The sequence below is a fragment of the Crassostrea angulata genome, chromosome 1, assembly GCF_025612915.1.
Source record: "Crassostrea angulata isolate pt1a10 chromosome 1, ASM2561291v2, whole genome shotgun sequence".
NCBI classification, from domain to species: Eukaryota; Metazoa; Mollusca; class Bivalvia; order Ostreida; family Ostreidae; genus Magallana; species Magallana angulata.
Genome location: NC_069111.1, coordinates 26,777,322 through 26,789,136, shown reverse-complemented (window position 1 = coordinate 26,789,136; position 11,815 = coordinate 26,777,322). Strand labels below are relative to the sequence as shown.

Here is an 11,815-nt window from a genome sequence, read left to right as displayed (position 1 = left end):
GAAATTACAATATGGTTATTCTGTATACATTTACAGGTATTAATTTCCATTTATATACATGAGTTCTGTTATTACCTTCTCGGAACCTTGAGTCTTCTTACGACACCTTCATTTGAAAAAAAACCCAGTTTTTTTTAATTTATTGAATCAAACTTAACGTAAATATCGTACGAATAGCAGATCTTTCCTCATAGACTACTACACGCGCGTTATTCAACAGAGATATTTTGCGATAGAAAGCATTACTAGTATCAGTATAGGCCTTGATAAATGAAATTTTAAAAAAGCATGCAGTATATTTTTAATATGGAATTTTAATGACATCATTTTTGAAATCATTCAATAATTGCTCACAGCTTGTAACCCACACATCCTGCCACCCCCAACACAATGATGCCACAAATGCCGCCAATGATGGCACGATCCCCGAAGAACCCCTCCTTCTCTTTCTTGTTCACTAACCGTATGACGGCACGGCCCCCACTTGTTCTGGTTCGGTTACCTGAACCGTCATTGAAAATATACTGTAAATTAACATCAAGAAACCTCACATATACTTGTGTTTAGTACCTCACAAAACAATATATACAATATACATTGCTTGGAGTGTTAAACATACATGTGTGCAGTGGTTACTTAAACAATAGCTACTCATATAAAGTAAACCATATTGATTTTATATAGCATTTTTTTTTTATCTCTACTTCTTGCATTATACAGGTGTGTAGATAACATATTAAATGAAATAAATTATAAAAATAAGGGAAGAAGTTACGACATAAAACTGATTTGCCTTTAAGTTTCTCTAGTCTGCATTTCTTGCTGCCAGTTGAAAATGGGGTGTCTCCTAATTTAAGCCATCCTCTGACCATCGTTATTTTCTTTTTAGACAAATTCGGGGCTTCCACCGCCGCCTGACACTGGAATGCTCCCTTTAGAGTTTGGCATAACTTCAATGGTACAACAATTGTAAATGTTGCCTTTTTTCCTTAAAAAATGTATAAAGAACGTATCGTTGATACCCAGAATTTTTTTTTGAATAGATATTCAGTTTTAACAATGGAAAAAAAGCATTATACCTTTGGTTTTCTGCACAATTACACATTACCCAGATTTGTACCATAACAGGCATTCAAATATAGTTGATTTTATAGGTAATGCAAAAGGAATTTACATTTTGAGGAAACCTTTAACAACGCATGCGCACAAGAGGCAGGCCTCGGACTCTTTGAGGGATCGCATAGCATGATGGCCATCTTATATTTATTTAATTTATATTGCTTAGACTAAATGAATTTATCATAGAAAGCAGGCAATTTACATTGAGAAAGAGTACCTCGCAAAACGCATATTCAAGAGTAGCTGTATTCACTTAGACTTGTGTTGTTGCCTCCCAACAGTGTTTCTGATTGACCAGATTTGGATTGCATACTTTTGACTTCATTGCTTACCATTGCCTAAATTCCCCCTCCAGGCCATGCCTTTGTGTTTATCCAGTAACATGCGCAGCTCCGGAAACATCCGGACTCTGTAGGGATCCGCCCACATTCCCTTAATTCTCAACAGTCCGGCGAGCAGTATCCGTGCATTGGGCCACTCCTCGTCGGGCTGGTAAAAAATGTAGAATGCTTCAACAGAGTCGACAGTTTTTTTTATTTTCCTAATATTAACTTTACATGTTAACTCCATATATTTCATGTTCTTTTCCTTATCCTCGATGAATTTGGCGTGCATTTTTGTGTATCCACCTGGAAAAAAATAATTTCAAAATATCAGTATAGTATGAAGTTTGTTGATACATCGACATCCACAGTTGATTGAGTTTTTTGTTGTTGTTTTTTTTTTTCTTCTTTTTTTTTTGGTTCTGTTTTTGTTTTGTTTTTGTTATTTTTTTTGTTTTAAGGTTTTTGGGGAGGGAAGCTGTTGTTGTTTTGAGTGTATATATCAATTTGTATCATCATTTTTAAGGTCTTCCGTTTCCAACGGAAGACCTTATAGTGATTGTTAGGTTTTTTCTTTCTTTCTTATTATTATTATTATTATTTTTTTCCCCTTTTTCTCTCGTGAATTTCTCAGAGATGTCTTGATGGATTTTTATAAAATTTTCAGGAATGACAGAAAATAAAAACATCTAGAGGATTTTAATTAAAAATGTTCTAAATTCACTTCCGGTCGTCCGTTTCCTGTCCCGCGACAAAAAGCTTGTCACCTCGAGATCTAAAAAACGGTAAAGACTTAAACATTCAAACTTTGTGGGATGATAGACCTATATCTGTAGATGTGTTTAAACACTTTTGTTTTGTTCGTCATAACTTCCAGTCACCGGAAGCACTTAAAAAATAATTTTTTTTACACATCAAATTTTTTGTCAATAGAATAAATATATAAGAATAAATATATACATAGGAAATCTCTGCGATGTAATATCAACAAAAAAATTCTACTTCCGGTGAGATATCTCAATTATCTCAGGTAGCTATTTTGAAACACATTTTGTACCCGCGAGATCTCAGAAACTATCAGCGATCAAGACACGAAACTTTCATGGATGATAGACATTTGATTGAAGATGTGTTTAACCGGTTTCATTTTGTCTTCCGTCACTTCCGGTCCATACCGGAAGAGTTTAAAAAATCGAGCTGTTTATCAGTTTAACTGTTTTCCTTTGATATATTTTAGTTAGATAAATGAAAAATAATGTACAAAAGGCAAGTATACAAGAAATATTGAATACAATTTACATTGAACACTTCCGTTTGCCCGTTTCCTGTCCAGAGACCAAAAACCTGATTTCGACGAGATCTCAAAAACAGTAACGACTTGAACAACCAAATTTTGTGGGATGATAGACCTATGTATGTACATGTGTTAACACTATTTTGTTTTATCCGGCGTAACTTCCAGTCGTCACAGGAAGTACACCCAATTTTGATATTTTTAAAAATATTTTGGTTATTTAGCATTGAAGTAACATTTTAGCTATAGAGATACAAAAAGTCATCTACACATGGTAAAAAAAATATCTACTTCCGGTTGAGACATCTCAAATATCTCAGGTAGCCTTCTTTTTTAAAAACAAAGTACCTACAAGAAACTGTGATAGATCAAGACTAATATAGATAATGGACATTGATTGAACATGTGTTTAACGGGTTTCATTGGGTCCTATGTCACTTCCGGTTAATACTTGAAATGTTCAAAAGCAATAGAACTTTTTTAAAAACTTTTAACTTTTTTAAAAACATTTTACTCAATGTGATGAACAGTAACGTACGTAGGTAAATGAACTAACACATCTACTTTCCGTTTTCTTAATCACTTTCGTTTGTTCGTTTCCGGTCCCTAGATAAAAACCTTTTTTCAAAGAGATATTATAACTTACAAAAACTTGAACTTCAAAACTTTGAGGAAAGACCAAATGTACATGTATCCATTTTCTGTTTTCAAGATAATTTTATTATATAACTGAAATTACATTAAATTAATTTAGTACTTTTATGTAAATAAAGACATTTCTTTCAAGAAATACACTTAAAAGAATAAATGTTTTTGGAGTATATTATTAAATTATCTCCCTATCAAGACATCATCCATGATGAAGTGACTTTTCACATCGCTACAGCCTACCCTCGCTTCGCCACTTCTTCGGGTCTCCCTTTTCCTCATCTGAAAAGACAAAACAAGGCCAATATTCTTTGCTCAACATAACACATTTTTATTTGCATTGCAAACATACAAACCGACATTTATTTACTTTGATGCAAACAGATACAAATCAATGGCGTCGGAATCAAATTGAAAGTGGTGGGGGGAGGGGGGTAGACTTATCAAAAATCTTGACAAGCAACCCCCAACGTTCCAACGCATATGTATATATTCTCTTCATATCAGTACCAGATACAGGGAAAGGCCAGTTTGCTATTTCTGGGTTGATATTATCGTATGTACATGTATTTTTATACCTGTCATGAGAAAAGCATGTTCCATTGAATCCATGTAAAACCCGGGTAGGGAGTCCTGAAAAAGAGTTAAGAGAAAGTGAATATTGTTCAAGTAATATAAAACGCATTTTTAAAATAAAATCTTACATAACAACATTATGTTGTAAGTAATATTTGTATCAGTCCAAGGGGTCGCATTTCGTTATTAATTTTACAGGTATAAGAAACATTAGTTACTTAATCTTTGGTGGCTCATTTCGTAGCAATCATTGCAAAAAAAAAAACCCCACAATTTTGTCCGTGTGTGGATTTCTTCTAACGCATATATCATAAGTGTTGGAAAACTTTATTTCAGAATACAAATAGATTTGTGATTCGGTTTCGTTTGAAGTTGTATCTACACAATCAAATCTCTTCAAAACTAGGAAGAAATAATCACATTGGATGCATATATACCGGTAATGATATATAGAATACCAAATTATGTAATTTGACGTCACTAGATCTGATGCATAGGATAGTATCTTTGTTTAATTTATGAACATTTATCACTTTTGGATGTAACTTTACTATTGTCATGCAAACAAAATTTACCTAAGTATAATACAAGATGGTTTTACTTTAAGGGTGTAACTTTTTGAGAAAGAAGAATTCGTATTAAATTGATATTTCGCTCATCTTAAGCGAATGAAGACAAACGATTATATATTTAACTACTAGTATTCTTTTAACTTTGAATTTACAAATTTCAACTTTGAGTTTACTACGTACATAGATCTCCATGAAGTTTCGAGCGAGGTCCTTAAATTGATTCTTTTCACCTACAAAGTTAATAAGATGAGAACAAAGTTTGCTAGAATTCTATGAAATTTTGTGTGATATTTAAAATATTTTGTCGAAATATAGATACAACAGTTTCAACAGCTCTCTTTACTCTATTTCTTGTCTAAATACATTTACATATATGTATGCATTGAAGATCAACTCATTTAGTTTTAGGGTAATTCTCGATTCATTGCAAACTTTACAGTTTCAATGCAATATGCAATGAATTTTCCTTGCTACTAAAAATCTAAAGCAATAATCATAAAATGTGATTGAAAAACTGCTTGGCATACACGTTGATTCCACTTTTCCTTCCTTAGTCGTTTCGGCATCGAATTCTCTACGAATAGGCATTTCTGCCCGTGGATTGTTATGCGTCCTGATCAACGCCTCACAGCGGAACACCCCCGGGGGGTCGCACTTATCCATGATAAAGTACATGCGCAGGTAATCATCCCTGTCTTTTCTCAGGAAAAAAACCAATAGAAAGTGGATTAGTAGAACAATCTATCAGAACCATTTGTATGCTAACAAAAAATACTTTGTCTACTACTCTCACAGTAACAGCATTTCCATGCAACAATATGAGATAGTTTGTACATGTACATGTAATTAGCAAGTATCGTAACTTCTAATAAACCACACAGAAAATTCACATTAATTATGTTATTCTATTTAACCATATGGTAACTAAATTTTTATATACATGTATTTTCATACATGTATATAATATACAATGTGCCCTGCATACTTTGGAGTTCTCTAAATGACCAATAATACCAACTGTTTCGTTTCATGTATATCTCCGAGTTCATGTTTTCGACAGCACATACTAAATGAGGTTTCAGATTGGTCACAAGATTGTTCCTTTTCTCCCATCTTAGGTTATTTCTACCCATGACAGGCATATCGTTCAAGTCTGAAGCTGAAGTGTAGAAAGTTTACCATCACTTTTTTCAGAGAAATGCTTGTTAAACATAAATATTTCGATCATTTCTTATCATTTTCAATAGTTTCTAACGTCCATTGTATTTCTTATAAGCATTTGTTTTGAACATAATCATTGGGTTTTTTTCTGTGATGAAAAACTCTATGGGCAATATCATGCTAGATTATCCATACAATATGGTTTAAACATTTGGATTAACAAACTATATGATATGCATCTGTGTCTAATGATCCAATAAATAAGGTCACTTAATTCGATTCACAGACACTTAAAAGATTGATATATTTAACCAAACATAAGCTGAGAAAAAAAAAACAAACAAAAAAGTCGCGTGCGTGCGTACAGATGGACGTTAACAGGATATCAATAATTGTTTTCAAACGCAGCTTCCTTGACAATTAATTGTAAAGCGTGTAATTCTCCTGTGTATCAAAATTAAAATACCTAATAAAGTAAATGAAGATTTCAGGGTGTAGTTTCTCTGTGTGGACGAAAATTAAAGTAGCCAACACACGAAAGAATCATTCCCCGTATTGTCTGAACTAACAATAAACCTTTATTTGTCGGTCCGTACTTTCATCTTTTATATCTTACCTGCAATGAGACCGTAAGTTTTAGCGGTTTTGGGTCGCCACAACATGACCCACCATACGATAAATTTCACCATCTTAAATTTGGTGGGGTCTAGACGACACGTTACAGACACAATTTTGGAATTGCCAATACGCCTCACCTCCCCAATCGCTTTGACTACACCTTTGTCTGAAATGGTTTTATTGAATCTCAAAAGATAGTTTATAAATTAAAAAGAAAAACGACTTGAAACAATTTCTTTGAAAAAACTTTGCATGTTTTCTCACCATTTAGAAAATCAAAAATATTATTGAAAATTAACATTTTTCAACGGCCACATCAGTAGCCCATTTTAAAAAGTGGGTAGTCTTAAAATTTGTACATTTGCAACAATTTTGTAAATCGCTAAAACACTTATTATAAGTTAGCATTAGCTGCGAAAAAGGAAAATATCTAATTGCAAAATTAAATTTAGAACCATGGCAAAATTATTTCATTTTGATCATTTTGTCCTAAAAGGAATTGTAAAAAATATTTACTTTAACTAAATTAAATGAGAAATTCATAATCTCCCGCAATATTTAAAAGGTATGTACCTGACCATGCCTTTGTGTTTGTCTTGTCAAAAGGTCTGTTATCATATTCTTCTCGCAATGTCTAGAACAAAAAAGTACAAGTATATGCTATGTTCATTCCAATCATTTGTGTTTCCTCAACAAAGATGCATCTGCATGCAAAGTTGGTCTATATACAAGAAACTCTTTGTCCATATTGTTCATCCAAGCAACATAAGCCAAAAATCACAATACATGTACTATGCTTCTAAAATGAATTTAAAAAAGAAAATCAAATTACCCGTTTTGTATCTGTACCAAAATAAAATGTCCACATCAGCAGAAAAACTACAGATATGAAAAAAAAATAAAACAAATTAAGTATTCTATCTAGATAATATGGCTATAATCTTCAACAATATTTAATAATTAAAAGTTTCACTTTGTATTGTATAATATTTCATTTGTATTTCATATCATCTCGTTTGTTTTGTATAATTACTATTTGAATTGCATATTTTAAATATGAATGGAAAATTTATCAAATTAAATAAATTTTCCATTTATATTTTAAAGTATTTTATTTGCATGGTGAAAAAATTCATTTCCATTATAAAATATTGCATTTGTATTGCATGATTTTAGTTATTTGTTTTGTATCTTAGGGGTTGTTTATATGTTGTCATGCAACAGATGGAATTCTCGACCAAATTCAATGGGCAATAAAGTGCTGAAGTCATTACTATTGTTTTTGCTGACATCCGTATGCCTTTACGGGAATAAAACGTGTTTACGTGTCTAAAGGATATTTAGAGACAAGTAAAGTAATGACATCTATAATCTGTTCCAAGTTATTGCTTCCATCATTTTTTTATGATTTTTAATAAAAATACATATACATGTGAAAGAAGTACAGTTGATATCAATGAAATGGAAAATATCCAAGATATCTTCATTGACAAATTATCCCTTTTCACTCATAAAATTTCACAGGAACGAAAACAAATTTCTTACGGAGATTTATAATGGGAAATGTTTACACTTTTCTCCATTCGGAAGTACTCGGGCCATCTCGCGCAATTTTTCAACGTTATCATCCGGGCTTATTAATGGCTGATGCAATGGAAAATTCCCGTAGACTTTCTATTTTGGGATGTGTATTGAAACCTGAAGCGGTAGAGGGGGCGTTTCAAAACAGATAATCTGGACATTTTTCATATTAGTGGATGAACGTAGTTTAAGCACAAAGGTATTTATTATTTTCGAAATATCAAGCGAAAAGTGGTGGAAGCAAAAACTCGGGACAGTGTATAGAGTAAAATATCTCAGAAATTATTTAGCAGAAATTTGCACAGAATACTTTATTAGTTTCATAAGTCCAAAACCGTGCTCAACTTTTTATGAGCAAAATATATACAGTTCAACACCTATATTTAACGCTGATGAATGCATTTTTTTTTATATAGAACCCCCCCCCCCCCCGCTATTTGCTATTCTATAAGGCTTAAGTGTTGGAATACCGGTGTTATATAGTGCCTTTTCCCCCTAGCCATCTTTCCCCCCGGAAAAATGGCTATATAGCAGTTCTTCCCCCCGGAAAAATGGCTATATAGCAGTTTTTCCCCCACGGAAAGCTGACTATATAGTGGGCTTTCCCCCTTTTTATAGCCAGATTACCCCCACGGAAAACCTACTATATAGTGGATTTTCCCCCATTTTTACTTTCCGGCCATGTTTATTGCGGACCATTCGTGACAATAATTTGCAATAATTGATATGATATTAATTTCTCACAAAAAAGGATAATTTTGGCATTTATTAATACATAGAATAAAATACATGGTTTTTCAACCCCAAATATGAACTAAGGCATGCGCCTTCATAACATTTATGTGTCATCATCGTTTATTTCACCTGTTCTCACGCCTTATTGGAATGCCTTTTACACGGATTTCGGAATACCTCGAATCTTTTTCATCTAATTGATGCTTATCTACAGTTTTGACCTCGGCGTTATGAACACGTGAGAACACATTTGAGTGAAAATACGCCGGTTTGGAACTTTAATTTCCCAATGTATTACCATCAATGTATAAGCTTCTCCCAGGGAACTAACTGACCAATCTTGACTTAATTTTGTAAAGGAAGGAAATAAAAAGTGGAAATGTATTACTCCCTTCGTCCAAAAGGCTATCAATTTTAAATGAATACCGTTAGAATTGACGATCTTAAAAACAATTTATTATATATTTCTTCTTCTAAATATCGAACGGGAGACAGGATGCAATGATATGATGAGAAACTGAAATGTTTAAGATTTACTTGACTGATGGGGTTCTAAATCATGGGTAAGGGGTATTTTAATTCACAACCAGAACAATGTCGGTATCTTTGCTGGTTACTTTGGAAAATGTTAAATGGAACCTGAACTAACTTTATGTTTATATTGTCACTCACTATTTGCTCATTTTTCCACTTTCAAGTTTGCAACGTGATTTATAAATATACAATTTTGAAAACGATGCCATATAAATCAAGATATACGATTCAATTACCTAAATATTTTATACTATTTGTCTCATATTTTTGCAATAAAGATTTACTTGTGTACCATATTATTTCTTCGAACAATTAAACAAGAGTAATTAAAAAAACAAAACAAAACAAAAACAAACCCCAAAAACAACCAACACATTAATTGTGATGAGCTGACTTTTTTAGAATATAAGCTTGTTTTGTAATCATCTAACAAGTAAAAAAAGTCGTATATGCGCTTAGGTTGGTTATTTATTTTTGATGTTCGGTTTCTCCTTTTATGGATAAAAGTTCAATGATTTATTTATCTAATTATTTATTATATCATTAGTCATCTTATGAATTGATTAAATGTTTTGAAGAATAAGGAATTTTACCCGCGTCCCTTTTTAAAAAAATTGTTCGTAAATTTAAAAAAAAGTAGCAGAATTAAACGTAATTTTCAATCATTTTGATAAAGAAATATATGAGTGATTGTGTATTTTTAAATGATGTTTTTACTTTTAAATGACCGTAAAAATATGTTCATGTGGTCATCTATAGTTTTTGAGATATGGGGCCCCAATAATACATATTCTTTATAATTGGATTTCGATCAAATTTCTCTAAAACAGAGGTTTAGCCTGGATGAAATTTTCACAAACAAACAAACAGTCTGATAGATTTATCAAAAAATTCCTAAAACATTCGCTTAATACAATTTCAAAACACAGAGTTATGCATTTAAGTGTATAACTTGTAAAACTTTTTTCAATAAACTACCTAAATGAAGTTATATGTGTAATTCTATTACACACATGTCAACTTTCAGCATTGGCTATAAAAATAATAAATCGGCAAAACGAAACTTAACTTGTACAGATGAATGCAGATATACATGTATGCAACCTGGGAGTGTAGAAACATTGATTTTAATCCTTACTGGATTTCCATAAATATTTTTTATAAAATCTGAACCAAAAACGTGAGGGAGAAACCCTACTATGGGGGAAAAGCTACTATATAGTAGCTTTTCCCCCCGGGGGGAAAGGCTACTACATAGTAGGTTTTCCGGGGGGAAAAGCTTCTATGGGGGAAAAACTGCTATACAACACCGGTCTGTGTCGGTATTACTAGTCTGTCTATTGCAATATCATTAATATATTCTTTCAAACATTGACTCACAAAATAAAATCTTCATATTTAGACTTCGTCTGCTGTGTACTATTTCAAATATTCTGCTTTTCGAGCCCGACCCTTAATGCTGTTTAAAATCAAAGTACTGAGAGTACTAAACGGACTCAATTGATGTGGTAGCTAAACACAGTTTCGTATAAAATCTCTGGGGAAAAGCATGATGGGTAGGGATTTTCCTGCTATTTTTATGCGGTATACATGAAAATTAATTTTTTAAATTCTCAATTGCATGATATAGTGGGTTATCTGTCGAATACATGAAAAAGAATGTAGAAAAAATTAATTTTGTGAGACTCTAAAATAAAGGGAGGTAACTCCAAAAGCATCCGGATTTAACACATGCAGAATTTAATGATTTTTTTAGCGGCTGACATAGCTCTTTAAAAAGCTGGCGAATGTACCCTGAAAATACTATGAAACGATTCCTAAGGACTTGTTCTTAAAAATGTACAGAAATTAAATTTGCTGATTTGGTTGCATTCTGCTTTTAGGGGGAGCCTAAAATGCATGGGTGTACTGCATTTAGAGGCATTCTTTTGTCTATTTTCCGCATGTTTTGAGTGCCAAATAAATTCTAGCATTAAGTCACATGTGCATTATTCTTATATATTTAAAAAATTGACAATTTTATCTTTCTATTGATATATAGATATATATGTAACATGTTTTTACAATTTATCTTTATAGGGGTCAGTTTTGCTTTCCCCTCATCTGAAAACGTCCTTATAATGTGACAAATAAAACTGTGTTTTGCACCCTTAAGGGAAAACATAATATAACGTTGATATGTCTTTATCTTACAAAATTGCTGCGTTAGCATTTTGTTCAGTCAGTGGAGTTTTATTTTGACCCTCAAACATTAGATAAATTAATAGCATGCTATGTGCATGTTTCATTTCTCACTTTATGACGTTCGGTATATGATTGTGTATTGTGACGTGTTGTTTTACATTGTGATGCATTGTGACAATTGTTAGTGTGACGTCATGTAAACAAAGCCGCTCCGATCATGAGTTCATAACTTTATATTTGCATTTCTATTGTTCTTTCCCACTGTAAGCCCATACGGAGGAGCTGCAATTATTTCTCTATAATCGCAATTGCTCTGTCAGTATACTATGACGTCATAAAGGTGTAACGTTATATATACTTTTCCATGACGTTATAGATTTAAACCACTATACGATACATCATGTGTTTTTCTCCAACTCCATTAAAATTGACGTATTTACATGTAATATTAAAACATGTTTTTGATAACA

The 11,815-nt window shown here is 32.4% G+C and overlaps 1 protein-coding gene across 1 annotated transcript; it reads right to left on the bottom strand.

Moving 5' to 3' along the window:
* Positions 1-369: 369 nt before the first annotated feature.
* LOC128160571 (uncharacterized) lies at positions 370-10,598 on the bottom strand. The gene is made up of 11 exons (XM_052823908.1): positions 10,542-10,598; positions 7,144-7,190; positions 6,885-6,945; positions 6,310-6,477; positions 5,551-5,691; positions 5,060-5,227; positions 4,713-4,762; positions 3,963-4,017; positions 3,628-3,666; positions 1,452-1,748; positions 370-988 (listed from the first exon to the last, which is right to left on the bottom strand). Exons 1-11 carry the CDS (start codon positions 10,555-10,557, stop codon positions 648-650), a joined length of 1,383 nt encoding a protein of 460 aa, XP_052679868.1. The 5' UTR covers positions 10,558-10,598; the 3' UTR covers positions 370-647.
* Positions 10,599-11,815: the final 1,217 nt, after the last annotated feature.

What these genes read in the sequence shown, in the direction of transcription:
- LOC128160571 (XM_052823908.1), bottom strand. An exon ending in GAAGAAGTGGCGAAGCGAGG is followed by an intron (nt 1,749 to 3,627) that starts GTAGGCTGTAGC and finishes ATTTTTTTCCAG; the next exon opens with GTGGATACACAAAAATGCAC. An exon ending in GAGGGGGAATTTAGGCAATG is followed by an intron (nt 989 to 1,451) that starts GTAAGCAATGAA and finishes ACATTTTTTAAG; the next exon opens with GAAAAAAGGCAACATTTACA.